The following is a 22,452-nucleotide window of genomic DNA, read 5'->3' on the forward strand; positions in this document are numbered from 1 at the left end:
AAAATAACGTAGGAAGACTAGATCGTTGCTCCATTTATCTCAGTATTGTCTACCCTGACTGGCAACAACTCTCCAGGGTTTCAGACTAGGAGCTCTCAGACATGCCAGCGTTTGACACCGGGAACCTCTGCATACTCTACCGGTACGTTATGCCATTTTTCTTGTGAAATTCTTCATGTGAGCCTAAAATTGGGAGGCTCAGTCGCAATATCTCCAAAGCAAGTACAGTCATACCTCGGGTTAAATTTGCTTCAAGTTGAGCGCGTTCGAGTTGCGCTCCACAGCAACCCGGAAGTAACGGAGCGCGTTACTTCCGGGTTTTGCCACTTGCGCATGCGCAGATGCTCAAAATGACATCATGCGCAAAAGCGGCGAAAAGCAATGTGCGTGTGCGCAGACATGCCGTCGCTAGATACGTTTACCTCTAGATGCGAACGGGGCTCTGGAACGGATCCCATTCGTATCTAGAGGTACCACTGTACAGTGGTACCTCGGGTTGAGAACTTAATTCGTTCTGGAGGTCCGTTCTTAACCTGAAACTGTTCTTAACCTGAAGCACCACTTTAGTTAATGGGGCCTCCTGCTGCTGCTGCGCGATTTCTGTTCTCATCCTGAAGCAAAGTTCTTAACCTAAGGTACTATTTCTGGCTTAGCGGAGTCTGTAACCTGAAGCATCTGTAACCCGAGGTACCACTGTATGTGGAAAGCTGAGCTACGAAGCTCCTTTCTATGAAGGCAAATGCTGTGGCAAAAGAATTTAGCAAATTGCAAAAAATGGGTCAGATATCGGTAGAAAAACGATGCCAGTAATTCCCAGCTGATTGTACCAAACTGTGCACCCACTGGCTGCCTTGTTTAGTGGGATGAATGATCTCACCTAAGCCAGCACAAATTGACGATGGCCAAACGATATTCTCATTTAGAACTGAATGTTCTCAACCAGAACCCGGGAGCTCTTATTACATTTACACCCCAAGGCTGGAAAAGAGGCTGTTTATTTTCATACATACAAAAAATGTGTTGCATTTTGAGCTGCACCATGAATTGGAATGTCTATAGAGGTAATAATTGTTTTATTATTATTGAACGCAATTAACGTTTTGAATGCAACTCGGAATTTTCTCTGGGTGCAGATCTACCTATAGCCAGCAGAGTGTGCTTTTAGCATTGGACAAAGGGCAGCACAGATTATAAGATTTTCAGAGGCTTGGATGCTTAGGGCTTGCAGATTTTTGAAGTGTTTCAAAAGCTAGTAAAGTTTGTGTGACTTGAAGGGACAGCAGGGAAAAGAAATTTTGTACACCACAGGCAAGGAAACCTCTCTCATCCTTTGACGAGCTTTGAAATGGGACAAGGGGAGACAAAAAGAAGTACTTATTCACACATCACAAAACTCATTCATTCAATTAACTGAATTGCCACAAGATGATCAGTGGCTCAGACAGCTGTAAAAAGGAATAGGTGCATTTTTGGAAGGCATGTTATGTTATGAGAGCCAGTGTGGTGTAGTGGTTAAGAGCGGTAGTCTTGCAATCTGGGGAACTGGGTTTGCGTCTCCGCTCCTCCACATGCAGCTGCTGGGTGACCTTGGGCCAGTCACACTTCTCTGAAGTCTCTCAGCCCCACTCACCTCACAGAGTGTTTGTTGTGGGGGAGGAAGGGAAAAAAGGAGAATGTTAGCCGCTTTGAGACTCCTTCGGGTAGTGATAAAGCAGGATATCAAATCCAAACTCTTCTTCTTGACCAGTAGTTAGTAGCCGTGATGGCTTAAATCACGCTCAACAACTCAACAACTTTTGGGTTAAATCCCCAAAAAGGTCAACAACTTTGGGGTAAACTTGTAAACTTCATCAAATCTGGCCCTCTACAGGAATATGTAGCTGTCCCATACAGGGATCGAACCTGCAACCTTGGCATTATCCGCACTAGGCGCTAACCAAGTGAGCTATCCAGTGCTCCTCCTGCTTAAAGGCTTCCAGGAGCAATTGATTGGCATGTGGCCCCCAGAGGGTTGGTTTAGGGTGAATGCAAGCCTCGAACAAAACAAAATACAGTGGTACCTCAGGTTACATACGCTTCAGGTTACAGACTCTGCTAACCCAGAAATCGTGCTTCAGGTTAAGAACTTTGCTTCAGGATGAGAACAGAAATCGGGCTCTGGCGGCGCGGCAGCAGCAGGAGGCCCCATTAGCTAAAGTGGTGCTTCAGGTTAAGAATAGTTTCAGGTTAAGTACGGACCTCCGGAACGAATTAAGTACTTAACCTGAGGTACCACTGTAAAAAGACTCCCAGCCATAGATAATTCTGGGAAGTGGCTGTTTTTGAAGGTCTCCTGTAGTTTCTTGATGGGAAGACTAATACTGTGTTCTGTCACTAGGTGTCACTGTTTGCAGTTTGTCTCCTATTGAAAGAACAAAGGTCTAATCCAGGCATGTCCAAAGTCCGTTTCAGGGGCTTAATTGGTCCGCCGGTTGGTTTAATCCGGCCCCTGTGGCAGTTTATTTCCCTTTGGTTGGCCCCCATGGCCCTTCACTTCATCAAATCTGGCCCTCTTTGAAAAACGTTTGGACACCAGTGGGACTCTAAGCATAAAGCTGTCCATTCCTCACGTACATGATTTGAGCACTGTCATGGCAGTGGATAAAACCCATGAATTATTACATGCAGAAAAATAAATGAGTGGTGTATGTTCCATCTACAAAGAAAATTGTATGCAAATTAAACAGAATATTCCATTCGTTTATTAATAATAAGTAATACCAGAAATGAGCCATCATCTTCCCTTTTTTATTGTTTTACTGGAATCTGCTTAGTGGGTGCCTGGAACTCCCATGTGACAATACCATTTCATGCGTTTGGACGTTTCGGTTACCAAAAACTGAATAAAATTAAGTGAAGTGGAGCTTTCCCACGGGGACTAGAGTACAGGAATTAGCATGTGGGAGCAGCAGTAGAAAACAGAAATGTGTGTTCGTATGTGAAATCCCTCTGTGCACTGCAGAAATGTCATTATTTTGGCAGCAGCAACCCACTTACTCTTCCCTTTAGTGAGGCCTTTCTTAAGTAAACATGTTGCAGACTGCATTCCTTTGGTGTGTGTGTTTGATATTTCCTGCAACTTCCAAATACGACTCAAAAACAAAACACTGCTCAAGTAGGCTGTGGACTCAGCAGAAAGAGAAGGTTTATATCTCCACTCATTCTACAATGCTGTAGAATTCCCTCGAATCTCCCCCACTCCATCACAACTGTCTAGACGCATCTCCAAACTACCATTAACCCTGAGTCCCGCCGTCATGTTAAAAATAGCGGCTGTATAAGCATGAAGCTTGCGGTGACGGGAAAATGGTAGGTTGCGCTTCGGTACCCCACAAGCCAGCTATTTTGAGGAAAGAAACATTTAATTTGCAAAAAAAAAAGGGGGGACTTGAGGAAATTCTGAAATGAGTGCAGCAAAGCATGCCTCGTTGACACTGAGGTTGCAAAATGAGATATTTCAGCAGGAGAGCGATTAGAATTGTGGAATAAAGTTGCTGTTGTTTAGTCGTGTCCGACTTAGCGTGACCCCAGGGACCAGATCATGCCAGGCACTCCTGTCTTCCACTGCCTCCCGCAGTTTGGTCAGACCCATGCTGGTAGCTTCAAGAACACTGTCCAACCATCTCGTCCTCTGTCGTCCCCTTCTCCTTGTGCCCTCCATCTTTCCCAACATTAGGGTCTTTTCCAGGGAGTCTTCTCTTCTCATGAGGTGGCCAAAGTATTGGAGCCTCAGCTTCAGGATCTGTCCTTCCAGTGAGCACTCAGGGCTGATATCCTTAAGAATGGATGGGTTTGATCTTCTTGCAGTCCATGGGACTCTCAAGAATCTCCTCCAGCACCATAATTCAAAAGCATCAATTCTTTGGCTATCAGCCTTCTTTATGGTCCAATATAGTTACTCTGGATTAAATCACATCTGCACCAAAAGTCTTGATTCAGTTGACACTTTTCATGGTTGGGCAATGCATCTTAGGCATTGGTTTGGACAACGATTAAAACACACACACACACACACACACACACACACACACACACACACACACACTCTAACTCCCGAGAGTGCACTTCACATCTGACACAATGCATATGCGTTTTGTACAAGTGCAGAAATATCGCATATAACACAGCCCAAACTCTGACTTAAGGGTTGCAGAATGTGAAATGCAGTTGGCAAATACCGATAGGTTACCTTTGAAGCTACAGAGCTTCTATCCTAATTTCTCTTCTGTGAACAGGACAGGAATTAGGGCTTCCAATCTCTACTTTTCACTCTGTAGCCCCCACAAATTCATAGGAGTTGCGGACTGCTGAAGGATGGGGAAATTGACAGAAATCCCTCCCCTCTTGCATGAATAAAAGAGCTGGTAAAACTTGTATTGAAAACAAGTTATTTTAGGGAGTAAATCCCAGAGAGAATTGTTAGATGTTTAAAAATACAGTGGTACCTCAGGTTAAGAACTTAATTCGTTCTGGAGGTCCGTTCTTAACCTGAAACTGTTCTTAACCTGAGGTACCACTACAGCTAATGGGGCCTCCCGCTGCCGCCACTCGATTTCTGTTCTCATCCTGAAGCAAAGTTCTTAACCTGAGGTACTATTTCTGGGTTAGCAGAATCTGTAACCTGAAGCGTCTGTAGCCCGAGGCACCACTGTAACCAATTAAATAAATAATAATAATAATAAATGCATGTTTTTAGTGTTTCACACATTTGGGGACAGATCTAGCTCTTCAAACGTTTCTTTATAAGCATGAAAGCAAGCAGCTTAACAGCAAAAAGGGTTTTGTTTTTTCTAAAAAAAATGCAGAAGAGCAACATTAAGAGATTTTCATCTTATCTAAAACTGTAAAATGTTTGGACTGTTACGTAAGAACATGAGAAGACCCTTGGCGGATCATGTCAAAGACCCATCTCGTCCAGCATTCTGTTTTCACAGTGGCCAAGCAGATTCCTATGGATATTGTGATTGGGGAGGAATGACTTAAATAAAATTCGGAAGAATGGAGAGACACAACACATTTAAGTTGTCCCCATAGCTGGGTGAGCATGGCAGGGGGGAGAACAGAGAGAGATAAAAGGGACTGAAGCAAAAGGGCAAGTTTGAGTCAAACAAAGATAGGGGGGAAAATACAACATTCATAATTTCTGAACATTTTATTTATAATTCAGTGTCAAAAAAGTTTACAAAAAAATCTTTTTACATCGCTGCTTGTTCCAAACAGTTGTAAAAATCAAAAACGGCTGAACATGCAAGAAAAGAATGTGCGACATTTATATGAAAAGATTTTCAAGCACCCCATTATACACAAAAAAGGGTTTCAATTACACAACAAGGTATGCTTTCCAACCTCTGAACCACCTTATTGAGCTACATCAAAGTAAACCTCCTTTAAACAAGTAAAGTTTCCACTTTTAGACAAATATAGGCAGCTATATATTATTAATGGCAATGGAGTTCTTAAAAAAACCCCTCGATTTTCTTTAAAAAAAAAAAAAAGAAAATAATTCATTCTTGAGCTGGCCTATTGGCATGATGTAGAGTGAAATATAACTTTTTTCTGTCAAGACAGTACGTGAGAGGGAAAAGGGCAGAAGGAGCCGGAGGGCCAAACGGATGCCTCTCCCTTTTCCCCAGTTTCCAAACAATGCACGATTCTGAATGAATGGAACGATTCTCATTTCTATAAGGCAATGACGGAGAGCTTTTACCAGCCCTGCTTTACAGAGGCTGCAGCTGAGCTCCGCTTGATGCCAACATGCTTTGTCGTGGCATCTTTGGTGCAGCGCAAGGATGGGCAAGCTGTGGTCCTTCAGGAGATTTTGGATCATCCTTGACATGCTGAAAGACAACAGGTTCCTCATCTCTGGTGTACGGCCACAAGTCCCAGCCAAAGTACTCTGGAGAAGATCTGATGGTAACCAACAGGGTCATTCTGGAGTAAAGGGTTCTGAGGGCTTTCCTCAAACTGGTACATGCTACTCATCCCAAACACCCAAAAGCAGAGATCCATTGAACATGAGGATGGAGGCCCTTGGATGTAGGAATGCTACAAGGGTCTTATGGCTGTATCTTCAGGTTACTGTCCTCCATCCATTCAGGGATGGAGAAATCTATCCATTTTGGTTCTCCCAAGTTTTCTTTCTTTTTTTTAAAAAAAAACCCCTCAAATTCAGTTCTCCGCCCTTCCACAACATTTTGCAATTCTTTTTTTTAAAGAAACCTCATGAAAACTCACCAGCATTTCCATGCTAATTTCTCCTAATAGATGCATACACCCCAACCCCCGAAAATCAATTTCCTCTTAGAGAATGTATTTTCGCACACCTCGCTTGACTGGAGAATCGAGCTGCAAAATTTCAGAAAAGTGCAAATTTCCAAAGATGGCTTTTTTCCGGTTCACGTATTGCTTCAAGATATGGGGCAAATTTGCCTTTAAATGCTAACTGGATCGAATTGCTCCCCAATTCCTGGCTGCAATTAATTGGGGAGGGGGGCGGAAATGCCTGGAAAATATGTCTGGAACAGGGAGAGAATTCTTTTGGGAGCGATTTGTGGAAGTGTACTGAGATTGTCATTCTATTCGCTGGATGTTCTACAGAAGGGAAACCTATGGTTTTATCCTCTCAAAGATAACAAACCCTATCCATTGATTCCAATAAGAAGAAAAGCCAGTTAAGGGCCAGTGAAAACTCCTCACTGTCCCAAGGTCATGTCAGGAAAATGACCCATGGCACCCCTCCTCTAATTCGCCTCTGCCTTTTCGTCCTCTTCACCATCGGAGCTCCAATTTGGGGGGAGGGGAAGCAATAGCACAGGCATAGGCAAACTCGGCCCTCCAGATGTTTTGAGACTACAACTCCCATCATCCCTGACCACTGGTCCCGTTAGCTAGGGATGATGGGAGTTGTAGTCCCAAAACATCTGGAGGGCCGAGTTTGCCTATGCCTGTAATAGCACCAGTTCTTTCCACGGTGTCTGGGAGGACCCCCGCCCCCTATCGAGAGCAGATTTCCCTCTCTGCCCACAGAATACAAGATCGGCCATATTGTATGGCCCTTGGGACACTCTGAGGAACCATAGGATTGTGCACCCAAGTTTGTTAACCCTGAAATCAGGATCAAGCCCATCGCCTTCAATAGGTTTTCCCGACACTACATCACATTTTGCAGCAGTACTCCTCTACATTCCCAGAGTTAAGACACTACAGATAGAGATTGTTCAATGGGTGAAAATCCAGCAATTTTATGTTCGTTGGACGTAAAACCTGTATGAAAGACATAAGACTGGGTTCTGACGATGGAATGAGAAGGGGGCATTTTCCAGACACATCCACATCTGAAAGCTAAATTAGCTCTTTGTCACTTCCAGTTGGAAAATGTCTTTATGACTGCAGTTATGTTTAAAAAAAGGGTTCAAAAAACAACCTTGTCAGTATTTTGCCTCACGTATGTCATAGGCAGAACTCCAGAATGCTTAACAATTTTTCTAAAATAGGGGTGGAGGGGGAAAGAGCTAATCTCATCTAAAAAAAAAAAGGGGGGGGGAGTGTGACTTTAAGTCATAAAGGCATCACATTGACAGCAACTCATTGTTTTCGCCAACGAGTCAGCTAGCGAGAGGAGGGGTTTCAATTAAATATATGGGTTTATGGCAAGATGCAAGAAGGGTCGTTAAAATGAGCCTTGCGACAGGTTGCACAGAAATCTGTGCCAACATCTCCCCCTTCACCCGCCCGTACAACAAGTGGATGGTTTCAAGCCCAGGAACATCTCGTCAGTTTTACGAGAGACTTAACTGCACTTGGAAGGATCCTGGTTTGTTTCAGCTTAAGCCATCCAGGGTCAGATAAATCTGGTAAGGAGGCAAAGTTAGTTAACTGTTGGGATGCCCTCAAGGAGGAGTTTGGTGTCTGAAGTTGTACAGTACTACATATCCACAGGTGCCCCAGCATCTGATTTTATGTTATACAAAGAGTCCATACTTGCCAACCAAACTGCTCCCAAAATGACCTGAGGTGCCATTGAGGGTTTTTGGTCATCTGCATGCATGTTTTTCGACACATGAAAGAGATTCTGATTCATCCAATAGCTAAACAATAATATATACAAGGTGCGTACAAAACTCCCCCAAACAACGGGTGGAATAAGTGCTTCTCTAGTATAAAACTCACACATTTTGTAAAAATCAAAAAAAGTCCTATCCTAATATAAACCAGGGGAATTTGTTTGCCAGAGGCTAGTTTGGAAATGCTTGATAGGTCCAGAAATGTTACCCTACCATTTTTATTTTTATTTTAATGGGCTTCATAATAAAAACGAATCAGCATATATATGTAAGCAATCCCTTTAGTGGTTGCTGGCGCCCATTGGTACTGGTAGGGCAGAAGGCAGGGAGGCCAACAATAGGTGGCGCCAGAGCCCATGACAGGTACAGCCAATTCATTCTAGGTTTGCCCCCATCCTCCCCGCTACCAAGTTCTATCGTGGCAATGCTGAGACCATGGAGGAGGAAGTCAATAGCCAGTGGATGCAAGTAAGAAAGGAGTTGGAATTGGCTGAGGGAAGACAGGATGTTGGTGGGACAACATCCCATTCAATCTAAGGGACCACTGAATCTCCTCCCTCTTTCATTCACGCATTGTGTAAACACCAAAAGCCAATTTCTGCTTACACTCAGACCCATCATCTACCCTCCTATACTATATAGGATGCTAAATTCATTTCCTGAAAGACCCAACCACATGGCAAATGTATCAGTACCATAACAACTTATACCAACTCCTCGCGTCAACCACCACCAACGCCTCTGCTCTCAGTTCCCTGTTCCAACCTCACTTCATTTCCGCAACTTACTGGCTCCAGCAATGCCCTTCAACAACCCTTAGCATCGTTAAAAACCTGTGCTTCTATATTAAACCTTAGTCAAAAAAAAGGTATTTTATGCACGTACCCTGCTGTCAGACTGTACCTTTGTTTTGGTTTACTGCTTTGAATAATACCAATAAAAGGATTGTGATTATTTGAAATCTTTTACATCCCTGTGCGAGGAATTTCTCCTGTATTTCAGCACCAAGTATATAGGAGCAGCAGCTCCAAAGGAGAAACGTTTTCACACGACACGGGGCAACTTTTGTCATGTTGGTTCTTTGGATAATGTAGCTCGTTTGAGCGCAGCTGTACCCTTTAGACCATGTGTGGTACCAACATAGGCTAAGCACAGATACATGTGCCTCATGGGGGTTTAGACATTCTTAATGCACACACCTGCCTGTGGTCTTATTCAAGCAAAAGGTAATAGCTCATCTACAGTTCTCTAGGCCACACACTTCTCAGAACCCAACATCAACACTTATTAGGGGGACAGAGGCGGGTCCTCCACCTTTGGTGGAGTTTTAGTGTTTTGCCTGCAATTAATTTAATACTGGGCCGGTTCTGCAAGGAAGGAGAAGGGCAGTGATAGGGGCATCCACTTTGGAAGCAGAAAGCCTCAGGTTTAATCCCATCCCAGCGAGATCTACAGTTTGAGAGCAGGTGATGTGGAAGTTGCACAATTATTCTGGGGGTGTGTGGGAAGGACGAGGTGGGTTCACAGGCACCGGCCAAAGAGTGGATCTTCCACATTCAAGCTCTTAAAGCCTACATAGCAGAATGTATTGCACATTAGAGCTTGCCCGAGAACAGACAAGCGATGTCTCTTTGCAAAAAGCAAGGCTGGCTACACCACTTTCACAGCACAATGTATTTGTACGTACGCAAAGTCAACCAGCGCTGAAGGCGACATTGCAGCTCCTTCGCTCCTCCCTGGTCATTCTGCTGCTCCATCACGCTGAGAGCTAAGCCATGGTTTGCTTGCGCATGTTGCCTGAACCTGAGCTTGTGGTATAGTTCTTCCACACAACCCGTAAGATGTAAACCACAGGACAGACCTTAGGGTACAGCTTGTGGTTAGTCTGGACCAACCATAGGCAAACTCAGCGCTCCAGATGTTTTGGGACTACAAGTCCCATCATCCCTGACCACTGGGTCCTGTTAGCTAGGGATGATGGGAGTTGTAGTCCCAAAACATCTGGAGGGCGAATTTGCCTATGCCTGGTCTGGACAGAGCTTAGCCATAAGACTAGGTTTGGAAGACATGTTAATCCAAACTATGGTTTAGTTCAGCACAGCAGCTGATCGACTCCAGAGGAGCAATGCACCTGCGATCTCCGCTCCCACACCCAAGCATTCATGCTAAGCCAGTTTGGGCTCAGTGTGACATGTGAAGTTGGGCAATGTATTGGAGAGAGATTGAGAGCAACAGCAACAGCAGGCCTCTAGAAAATACGCAGGGCCGATGTGATGTGGCACACCAACCATCGTTAGCTCTTCTTCGTGTTTGTTGTTTTACCAGCAATCACAACAGGCCCACTGTTCTGCTGGAGCCTTTCTGAATTTCTGAGAACCAGGCTTTTCGAACAAAAAAGCAAGCAGACTCTTAAGCAGTAACAAAAAAGGAGTTAAGTCTACTTTTGCCATCAACTTCCCCCCTTTAAATCTCTACAAAGTACAAACACTTCACATTGCATATCGGGTTGGCTGCAAAGCTTTTCAGAGGTAGAAAATGGTGTGGTGTGTACATTTTACATTGATTTTCATTTCATCTTGAAGGATAAAGGGCTATGCCCTTGTAAGCTACCGATTCTAAAAATGTCTTCGGTATAAATATCTATTGTAAACAAAACCCAGAGTGGGAAGTAGTTGAACAGCTTTAGCCTAATCATGGTGTTTTAATTTCTCTAGGCTTTGAAACCAAAGAGACATTTCAAACGGATGCAAAAAAAACAGAACAAAACAAATTTGAATTTTCTAAGCAGAATAAGGATTCTCCCCAGTTGCTTGAAATCAGATTCTTACAAAGCATCATATATTTACAGTGTTTACACATTTATCAGTTCAGTTGGAAGGCCATATTCTCAAAAAGAGTTCAATGCCACTGAATAATGACTCCCTTCGCCTCCTAAAATCCTCTTGTCCTCTTGACTCAGGAACTCCAAAGCCGTAATATTTACACACAATATACAGGTTGAGCGAGCCTGTTCGGCAGTATAAAGTGTCCCATCAGTATAGCAAAATATTTACACAGTGAAAATTACTTGGGGATTCAAAATCTGAACAAGTTGATGAAGTCCTGGGGTGAAAGAGAAGTCAAGCAGCCCTCTGGATTGTTAGCTGTGCATGGATGATCGGTGCCCTGAAAAGGAAGAAAATCTGGATGTATAGAGATAGTAGCAAAGTAGATGGCATATCTGTAGGTACCGTATGTTTCGCACCATAGGACGCACTTTTTCCCTCCTAAAAAGCAAGGGAAAATGTGTGTGCGTCCTACGGAGCGAATGCAGGGGGGAGGCAGGCGGGAAAAGCCCCCAAGAGCCGCACACAAGCTCCGCGCGGCTCTTGCGGGCTTTTCCCCAGGAGGGAGAAGGGACTGACTGGACGCATCAGTCCCTTCCCCCACCTCCCAGAAAAGCCAGGAGAAGCCGTGATCTCTTTAAAGGGGTTGCGCGGCTTCTGCGGGCTTTTGGGAGAGGTGAGGGAATCCCCCCACCTCCCAGGAATGCCAGGAAAGCCCTGCGCAGCGTCTCCCGGCAAGGAGAGGCTGCACGGGGCTAAAGGGGAAGCCAAAACAGCGAGCGGGATCCATCCTGCTCGCTGCCTTGGCTTGTGCCATAGCCGCGCGCAACCCCTCCGGGCAGGGAGAGGTTGTGCACAGCCTGTACGCTGCTCTTTGGGGCTGGGGGGGGAAGATTTTTTTCTTGATTCCCCCCCCTAAAAATTGGGTGCGCCCTATGGTCCGGTGCGCCCAATGGTGCGAAAAATACGGTAGCTTAGCGACAATGAAACAGCTCAGTGGCGTAGCGTGGGGGGTGCCAGGGGTGCCGACCGCACCGGGCGCAACATCTGGGGGGGGCGCGAGTCCAGAGGGAAGGGACAAGTTCCTTCCTCCGCCGGGCTCCCCGCCGCCACCACCAGCCTTGCGCCCTAGCGCGCGCGCCCCCCGCCGTCGCTGTGGCTGCGCTCCGCTCACTGCTCGCAGGAGGAGCAGCCGCTGCAGCAGCGCCGACGCCGCCACCGACGCCTGGCCGGGCACGGGCAGCCTCTGCACCCTGCCGCCGCCGCCATCCCCTCGGCCCAGCCACAGGCGGCGGCTGCTTCTGCCTCCATCCTCCTCCGGGCAAGCAGCGTTGTTTGCGCGGCAGCGCCAGCGGCAACTCGCAGGTTAGGGGTTGGGGGGGCGCAAATTACTTGCCTTGCCCCGGGTTAGGGGGCGCAAATTACTTGCGTTGCCCCGGGTGCTGACAACTCACGCTACGCCGCTGAAACAGCTTACTTGCAGCAAGGGGAGTTTTGCTGCTGCTGCTGCTGGAGGCACAAGCTGCAAGCTCAGCGAAGTCACTCATGCCGTCAACGTAGTACAAGTGGCTGTTGGTCCACATGCATCAGATATGGGGAACTTGGAACCTCGGGGCTACAATTAGGACCCTCGTACCTATGGGACCACCTCTCCTGGTATGCCCTGTGGAGGACCTTAAGGTCCATAAACACCACCACTTTGGAGGTCCCGAGCCTCAAGGAGGTTAGATTGGTTTCAACTAGGGCCAGGGCCTTTTCAGCCCTGGCCCCAACTTGGTGGAACGCTCTGTCACAAGAGACTAGGGCCCTGCAGGATTTGACATCTTTCTGCAGGGCCTGCAAGGTGGAGCTGTTCCGCCTGGCCTTCGGCTTAGACTCAGTCTGACCCCTTATATGGGATTTGGTATATAAATTTTCCCTTGGCTTTTTTGCTGGCCCATGTAGGACCAGCATGGATAGCTGGCTCGGGTGAATATCTGATGTTTCTTCCCTTTATTTTCCTGATTTATGGGCTACTACTAAAATGAGGCTGCATTTTAATTAACTGGTGGTTGTTGTTGTTTTTCTATTACGTTTTATTGTAATTTATATTTGGTGTTAGCCGCCCTGGCCAGGGAGGGTGGGGTATAAATAAAAATTAATTAATTATTATCATCATCATCCCAGACCATTGGCCATGTTGGCCGGGGCCGATGGGACTTGGAGTCCAACAATAGCTGCATGCCCACAGCTTCCCCTTTCCCCACCATGGTCTTTAAGTTTTAGGAAGTGCACCAAAACTTGTCATTGTGGGCTATTCCGCCCACATCACAGCAACAAACGTAGGTTTAAGGATGCTGAGAGGAGTCAGGAAACCCCTCGCAGAGCTACAATTCCCAGCACCCCTAATAAACTACAGTTCTCAGGATTCTTTGGAGGATGCCATGACTGTTAAAGTGGTATAAGACTGCTTAAATGTATGGTGGGGGACTGTCAGTTTGCATTTCCTAGTGCAGAAAGTCTTGATTTGATGTGTAGCAATCTTTCCTATTCTACTTCACTCAAGAGGGTTCTGGAAGCTTCTCTGTGTGAGAGAAACCAGCAGAAGGTTCATGATGCTTGGATTATTCCTTCAGAGAAGCTCAGCACAGCTGCCTTAAACTACAGTCATACCTCATGTTACGTCCGCTTCAGGTTGCGTGTTTTTGTCCTGCATCCTGCGGCAACCCGGAAGTACTGAAACAGGTTACTTCTGGGTTTGCTGCTAGCGCATGCACAGAAGCGCTAAATCGCGCTTTGCCGCCTGTGCAGAAGCAGCACTTTGAGTTGCAGGCTTTTCACGTTGCGGGCGGGCCTCTGGAACGGATCCTGTCCGTAACATGAGGTACCACTGTAGTTCTCTTATCTCTTTCTGTCAAGGTCATGGTGACTATCTAAGTCCAGAAGGGCCTGGCTTTCACTTTCTATCTCTTTTCCTTCTAGTGTGGTGTTCTGTACATAGAATGCTTAGTGTTAAGGTATAGACATACTATAAGTTATTGTAAGTTTAACTTAAGTCTGCTGCAAGTGGATTTCTTATGGACAGTGGCAATCCTGAATGTATTGGATTTGTGACCATGATGTTCATTTGCCTTCAGTTGCAATAAAGCTCTGCTGGATGATAATTGTCTATTTTTGGGGAATCCTGCAACGTGTTTAAGTTTTTGCTCTGCTAAGTATACATTGGAATCTACAATACTGAGTCGAATTTCAAGGCAGGGATTGCCACTGATCTGTCTAGCTTTCAGTTTATCGCGTGGCTGAGATCTCCACCCAACAGAAATGCTTCCACCGCTGTAACACCAAGGAATGGTTCGTGAAAGCGACTGACATCTTGCGGACTAGGCAAAGAAACCAGAGGGCAGGAGTCACCTAACCAGCCCCTGTGCAAGGACTTATTGCTCATGCAATGGGGCTCTTGCACCTCCATGAAACTGGCTCTGGTGGAAGTCAGGAGAACCTTCAAAACAATGCATGAAGAGGGGAGATTGTGTCATCTAGCAAGCAGAACGGCTGGGAGAGTGTAGCACTGAATTCCACCCAGAGTCCAAGAGCTCAAGCTTTAAGACCCTTCAAGCGAGATGCTGCAATTGTAGTCCATGCAATATATCCTCTGCCCCAAGCTTAAACCTCCAGCCATCAAGAGGATTTGGCACTGGCCACCTACCTTCCAAGACAAGATATGGCAGTGTCTACAGAGCTGCAAAGAATCGCCGTACTGCTCCTTCCTTGGGTAGCACCTCACAAGCTTGAAATACATCTTCTTCCAATCCAAATGCCCCTTCTCTGACATGATTAGCCGTTTACGAATCTGAAATGTAAGAGAGTCCCACAATGGAATCACAGGCCTGGGAAATTTGTCCAAGGACTGGCTAGTTTAAGGCAGCTGCCACAGCTCAGTGAGAGAGCCCCTGTTCTGCATGCGGAAAGTCCTAGGTTCAAATCCTTGGCATCTCCAGATTTGGCTAGGGGGAGACCCTGAATGAAGCCCCACGAAGAGCTGTTGGCAATCCTCATAGGCAATACGGAACTGGGTGGATCCCAATGATCTGACTCTGTATATGGCAGCTTCCTATTCTTCTATGAGCCACACAACAGTGAAACGAGGATCAGGCAAATCCAAGACCACCCCAGAGAGAACAAACGCCACAACCAAGCAAATTAAACACCCAAAGTGTGGCATAAGTAGGAGACAGGAATAGTAGTAAAATTTACATAAATTCAGATTGATAAAGCTAGGACTGCTGCCTGCTAAATACTGAGAATTGTTCAGCATAAGATATAAGAAATTCAGGCGTTTTTCATGGTGAGTTCTGCAGCAAGCCGCTTTTACATATGAGTGGGGTCTTGTCTCTTTGGGGGCAGAAAATGCAGATATCTTGTTTCTTTGGATCCCCACCGTAGGACTTAAGAATGGTACAGGCATGCTCTCAGGAATTTTGCAGAAAGCTGGCAAGTACCTTCAAGACCCAAGACTGGTCTGGGCAGTATGGATGGACTAATCTGTCAAGTTAGGTTGCTCATATTTCCAGTCTTAAATTTAGTTATTCACATTAAAGTTTACGTGTGTGTGTGTGTGTGTGTGTGTGTGTTTTAAAGTCCTCCTGAAAATCCATCAGCATGTAAGTGCTAATTTCGCCTAACACACACACTTTTATCTGCAATTTTGACTCATGGACACTTTTTTTTGCAAAGCAGTTTTTTACTAATGCAATGCAACTCTGCATGTTACCATCACTAACACATTCATTTCTAAGAACATTTCTGCGAACAGCAAACTTCAGAACAGTGTGATTTTTGAAAGATGGTTCATGTATTGTTTCAGAGTTACACAGGTTCGCCTTTAAACGCCTAATTTATCCTGCTTCACGACTGGGCAACAAAACTAAACAAAACTGTGGTCTTATTTTCAGTATTTCTGCTGCTTCTGTGATCATCACTCTCCCCATAGTTTCAAGATTACAACAGCCTATTATTATTACCTGTCTGTCTGTGAAATGGTAGTGACAAAGCTTTTTCCACAGCAGCCGGTCCTCACTGAGCACCTGAAGACTTGGAGCTACTTGCCCAAGGCTCACCAGGTCTCTTCCATCTGTCAGGCGTTGCATGATGTTCAGTTGCAAACACAAGGGCAGGTCTGTGAAAGTCAAGCCCTTAAAGGCAGGCTGGGAGGGAAAAGACAGAGCATGCAAAAAAATAAGGTGTGAAAAGAGCTTTGTGGAAGAGCAAAGAAGCAACGTTTTCAACAAGAAAACAAACAAGGCAGGATACTCCACTCACCCTGGTGATTTGGATATTGTTCAGTTGCTGTTGCCAGTGAAGAATCGTCTCCATCCTATGGACCCACATGTTGATGTTGCCAACCAGGACAGACTTGCCAACGCTTTGGACCAAAGTGCACAGAGACAGATACAGAGTCTGCAGCAATTCCCTGATTAGACGGATATTCTGCTGATCCTCCAAGACTTTTTGAATAGGAAAAGAGAAGGAATGAAATAAGACACAAAGAAGACGAAAAATGCTAAAGAAGCATGCATTATATTCTTAGCAGTGAGACCATGTTTGCTTATTGCAGGGGTCAGCAACCTAAGGCCCATGGGGCTGGAAGCTGCCCCCGAAGGCCGTTTAACCAGCCCCTGAACTGAGACGCCCGCTTGGCAAGTCCCCGCGCGGTGCGCTAAACCGGTGCAGCACGGTACGGGGACTCTCTTCCACGGCTCTGGAAGTTGTTTCTGTGCATGCCAAGACGCCGGAAATCATGTGCAGGCGCGATTTTCGGCATCTGAGCATGCGCAGAAGCAATTTCAGGCACTGCGGACATGCGCAGACGTGATTTCCGGCGTCGCGCTGCGCTGGTTCGGCCCACAGAGGATCTCTGTGGGAGTGATCCGGCCCATGCTCAGTAAGCCTTGCCGACCCTTGGCTTATTGTCCTTTGACTCCAGCAAGATGTGGCTCCACCTCAGACAGCAGGGGATGGCTATTCCAAAGCCATTCCTCCTAAACTCCCTTGTCCATGAAAAACACAAGTTGTGCATCCCACACTTATGGCCTTGAACATCCTAAGCGAGCCTGTAGTGTAGGCACCAGCACTAAGTAAGGACCCCATCTGAAGTGGACAAAAGTGTTCCGTTGCCCTAGCTCAACAAATACAGTCATACCTCGGGTTACGGACACTTCAGGTTGTGCACCGCACCGAACCCGGAAATACCAGAACGGGTTACTTCCAGGTTTTGGCGCTTTGTGCATGCGCAGAAGCGCTGAATCGTGACCCGCGCATGCACAGATGTGGCGCTGCAGGTTGCGAATGTGCCTCCCGCACGAATCACGTTACAACCCGAGTGTCCACTGCACTGGACTTTTCCAGAGTTAGGAAATCTATTTTATTTTTATTTATTATAATCATATGCCATCTTTTCTTCGAAGGAGCTCAATGTGGTGAACATGGCTCTCCTCCCCCTCCCCAGTTCACCCTCACAACAACCCTGTGAAGTAGGTTAGGCTACGAGATGGCAAATGGCCCAATGACACCCAATGAGCTTCATGGCTGAATGGCAGCATTTGAAACTCAGATATATAATCTAATTGCCAAATGGCATTTTAAACCTAGGTTGAGTCACCACCATGATGATGATGATGATGACCATTATCCATCTAATTTCTACCCCGTTTTATCTCAAAGCAGTTTACAACACATTGAAACGTCAAACAAAACCATCCAGACAAAACAAACTCAAGCTTCAAGGGAAATATTTCAGATCCCTCTCTGACATTTTGCTTTCCCCAGTCGCCAACCAGGCACCCCGAGATCTCCACATGGTCGCAAACTGGACCTGCGCCAGGTGCAAAAAATGACTGGCTCCCGGCTAATTTCTAACACTGCCAATGGGGATTCGAACCGTGGTCTGTCAGGTCATCATCCAACACTCTGGCTCTGCGGAAATGCACTGAGAAGTGTGGGATGAATAAGGGAAGACATAGCCATCGCACGAAGAAACCAGGACGAATGTTCATCATTGAATGACCTCTATTTGAACAAATCAAATGTTCAACAAACAGCTTATCTGGAGGAACCCACAGCCTATTGCTTGCGAAGTTGGTAACCTTAGGTTTGCACCTCCCCGCCTGTTGCCTTTACCTTTCTGCACAACTTTTTCCAAGATGTTCATAAAGTTTTTCTGGGCAATTCCGCTCAGTGACGTTAGCTGAGACTTTGCTATCAGCTCCAACAGCTGTGGATAAAAATAAAGACATTCAGCCTTAAAGAGCACAAAGGCAGTTTTCTAATCTTAGCTTCCTGGTCATGTGATGCACAGTAAAACAGTTCAGAAGCTTGTTTGTTGCTTGACACACACACTCTCTCTCTCTTTTTGGAGGAGGGAGGGTGGGAATGGATAGACAAGAGAGCCAGAAAGGAAAGACAGATGCAGCAGCTTAAGCGATAGCAATCTTTCTGCCTCTTCTCGTTGGCTTAATTACTAAGCCAAGTCATTAAAACTGACAGCAGGAGAAGAATAGATTATGGTCATCTAAGCTGCTTTGCTGAACATGGGAGCATCTTAACCACAAAAAGCGATGTGGGCAATTCGGTGCTTTTGCTACAGCAAGCAACTATATTTTGAGGTTCAGCTGCAGCCACCAAGGGCGGCTACATTAAAAAAAAATTGGGGGACACACTCGTTTCCGAAACATCCTTTCATATTTGCTATAGCCCTAAGCATAACTTCATGCAGACCAGGGTCCCTGCCCCCTGGGAGCTTGCAATCTGAATTTCACAGCAGGAAATGCAACAGGATGGGGAGGGAGTGACAAGTGTAGCAATGGATTGTTATGAGCAAATGCGGTGAGATAATATGTAAACTCAGTTGGAGGACCAAGGGGGTAGTCAGGCTTCCAAGGCAATGGAAGATACTGGTCCCGATTCAGAAGGGCATGCACACATTGCCAGGACGGATCAGATGCAGATATGCTGCTGGTGTCTGCCGTCCCCATTCAGGTCTGCACAAGAGAGATGGTGATAGGTCCTCTCATTTGTCTTGTGACACCTGGAATGTGCAATAATGTGTGTATTGGCCCAAACTGCATTAAAAAGTGTGCCCACTGGGAAAAATCCAGATCATTAACAACAACTATACAGTGGTGCCTCGCAAGACGAAAAGAATCCGTTCCGTGATTCTCTTCGTCTAGCGGTTTTTTCTTCTTGCGAAGCAAGCCCATTGACGGATTAGAGGATTAGCGCTATTAGCGGCTTTTAGCGGCTTATCAGCTTATCGGATCAGCTGATAAGCGGCTTAGCGGCTTAGAAAAAGGGGGGGGGAGGAAAAAACCCCCGCAGGAACTCGCAAGATATTTTCGTCTTGCGAAGCAAGCCCATAGGAGATTCGTTTTGCGAAGCACCTCCAAAACGGAAAACTCTTTCGTCTAGCGAGTTTTCCGTCTTGTGAGGCATTCGTCTTGTGGGGCACCACTGTACACCACTTTTTAATAAAATATCTCAGGGTGGTGTGAAACATGAAAAACATATTTTATGGAACATAACAACAAAAACAAAAATTTATTATTTATACCTCGCCACTCTGGGCGGTTTCCAACAGAACACTAAAATACAATAACCTATTAATCATTAAAAGCTTCCCTAAACAGGGCTGCCTTCAGATGTCTTCTAAAAGTTTGGTAGTTATTTTTCTCTTTGACATCTGGTGGGAGGGCGTTCCCCAAGGCGGGTGCCACTACCGAGAAGGCCCTCTGCCTGGTTCCCTGTAACTTGGCTTCTCGTAGTGAGGGAACCACCAGAAGGCCCTCGGCGCTGGACCTCAGTGTCCGGGCAGAACAATGGAGGTGGAAATGCTCCTTCAGGTATCCTGGGCTGAGGCCGTTTAGGGCTTTAAAGGTCAGCACCAACACTTTGAATAATCAAAATAACAGCCCCTCCCAACACCTTCAACCTGACCATAGGTTATTCAATGGCTAAAGGCCTAGGCAGAGAGAAATGTTTTTGCCTGGCACCTAAATACATGTAACGATGGCACCAGGCGAGCCTCTCTGGGGAGAGCATTCCACTGATGGGGAGCCACCACAGAAAAGGCCCATTCTCATGTTGCCACCCTCTGAACCCCTCAGGGAGGGGCCGTGGATGGGAAGAGCAGGGTCTGGGTCAGTTTGTATAGAGAGGGGCAGTCCTTAAGGTATTGAGATCCTGAGCTGTGTAAGGCACTAAAAAATTTGGTAAATTTCCACAAGGACCTTTTAAAGGAAAAACAAAACAAAACTCGCAAACTGGCTTGGAAGTGTGGAGATACGAACCTACGATTAGAAAAATGAGAAAATGTACTTGCCCAATTCACTTATCCCTAGTGAGAAGGGATTTCCCCTCTCTTCTAACCCTCTAGAGATGCTATTGCAGGCACAGGTAGTTGCAGTGGAAAACAGAACAGATAAGTTTCCTTCACCTCAGATATGCAATGACACAACCTTAATGGCAGAAAGTGAGGAGGAATTAAAGAACCTCTTAATGAGGGTGAAAGAGGAGAGCGCAAAATATGGTCTGAAGCTCAACATCAAAAAAACTAAGATCATGGCCACTGGTCCCATCACCTCCTGGCAAATAGAAGGGGAAGAAATGGAGGCAGTGAGAGATTTTACTTTCTTGGGCTCCATGATCACTACAGATGGGGACAGCTGTCATGAAATTAAAAGATGCCTGCTTCTTGGGAGAAAAGCAATGACAAACCTAGACAGCATCTTAAAAAGCAGAGACATCACCTTGCCGACAAAGGTCCATATGGTTAAAGCTATGGTTTTCCCAGTAGTGATGTATGGAAATGAGAGCTGGACCATAAAGAAGGCTGATCTCCGAAGAATTGATGCTTTTGAATTATGGTGCTGGAGGAGACTCTTGAGAGTCCCATGGACTGCAAGAAGATCAAACCTATCCATTCTGAAGGAAATCAGCCCTGAGTGCTCACTGGAAGGACAGATCATGAAGCTGAGGCTCCAATATTTTGGCCACCTCATGAGAAGAGAAGACTCTCTGGAAAAGACCCTGATGTTGGGAAAGATGGAGGGCACAAGGAGAAGGGGACGACAGAGAACGAGTGCCTGGCGTGTTCTGGTCCATAGGGTCACAAAGAGTCGGACATGACTAAACAACTAAACAACAAGTTTCCTTCCTTGAACCTCCCCATGTTAATGTATCTCAGGATCTGAGCCAGTGTCAAAAAGGCAAGATCTCTGCTACAAGAGCTAAAAGGAACCTGCATGTACCAGATACCATATACCTTCACATACCCCAAACCCCATGTCCTGTTCATGAATTGCCACCTTGCTGTCCGTCGTTAGAACAACACCACCACCACCAGGCAGTTTGGACTTGTCATGAACCCGGCCAGGAAATTCTGACCATGTTAAAACGATAAAACACATCAAGTCATGGGTTGAAAAGTGCTTTGCCCAGTGGGAAGAATGATAAGAATTTGTTTGCACCTATCAACGCCTTTCTATAAAGCCAGAACACATGGGACAAGGAGGAAAAGGGGGGTGAGGGGAAGAACAGGAGAAAGAGATCGCTTCAGCTGCTCTCTCCTCTTACACAGCCCTGTCACCACCGTGTGACTATCAGCTCAAGGCGGGGAAGTGGCCGAGGGTGACTGATCCACCCGTCTGTTTATCTCCCCGGCCAACTCTGAACGCCAACAGATGGCTCTCCTACGTGAGCGTTCTATTAATACCTTGCGTGTGGCCACATGACTGGTAGAAAAAGCAAGGGAGACCGGGGTGGTTGGGGAAGGAGCCCTGGCTAATTTGCTAAGCCGTCTAACCCCGGCTAATCGCCTTCATTTCTATGACTCACCATTTCAGGGGAAGTTTAAAAAAAACAAAACATGAATACGCACACAGGTGTGCATTTTTCAAATAGCTCCTGATGTGCTAACTAATCGTGCGCACAGTGACACGACAAGCGGAGTGATACACAGGTGCATGACTTTGAGATGCTTTCAAACACGAAATCACATTTCTGTGTGGTACAGCCCTTCACAACTTGGGGCCTGTTTACCTGCGAGACTGCCTTACCCCCTGCATGCCCAATCAACTTCTTTGATCAGAGGAATCAGCACTATTACACAACGCCTGTTCTGCATCTGTAAGGACCTGATGCGGCAGCTACACTTTGGAACTCCCTGCCGATTGATATAAGGCAGGTGCCTTCATTTGTATGAACCGCCTAAAAACATTTTTGCACAGTGGTACCTCTGGTTACAGACGCTTCAGGTTACAGACAATTCAGGTTACAGACTCTGCTAACCCAGAAATAGTACCTCGGGTTAAGAACTTTGCCTCAGGATGAGAACAGAAATCATGCTCCAGCGGTGCAGCAGCAGCAGGAGGCCCCATTAGCTAAAGTGGTACCTTAGGTTAAGAACAGTTTCAGGTTAAGAACGGACCTCCAGAACGAATTAAGTACTTAACCCGAGGTACCACTGTATACACAAGACTACCTGATGTTTAGAA

General features: G+C 46.0%; 1 protein-coding gene across 1 annotated transcript in view; it reads right to left on the bottom strand.

The window, feature by feature from the left end:
* Positions 1-5,527: 5,527 nt before the first annotated feature.
* The window catches only part of FBXO32 (F-box protein 32), a 38,593-nt gene continuing 21,668 nt past the window's right edge, over positions 5,528-22,452 (bottom strand). The window contains exons 5-9 of the mRNA XM_081204964.1: positions 18,083-18,176; positions 16,226-16,410; positions 15,928-16,110; positions 14,613-14,756; positions 5,528-11,267 (exon numbers count right to left, since the gene is read on the bottom strand). Of these exons, the coding sequence (XP_081061090.1) occupies positions 11,178-11,267; positions 14,613-14,756; positions 15,928-16,110; positions 16,226-16,410; positions 18,083-18,176 (696 nt within the window). The 3' untranslated portion in view covers positions 5,528-11,177. The remainder of the gene's footprint in view (positions 11,268-14,612; positions 14,757-15,927; positions 16,111-16,225; positions 16,411-18,082; positions 18,177-22,452) is intronic.

Source organism: Podarcis bocagei, assembly GCF_964188305.1.
Source record: "Podarcis bocagei genome assembly, chromosome: 8".
Classification (NCBI taxonomy): domain Eukaryota; kingdom Metazoa; phylum Chordata; class Lepidosauria; order Squamata; family Lacertidae; genus Podarcis; species Podarcis bocagei.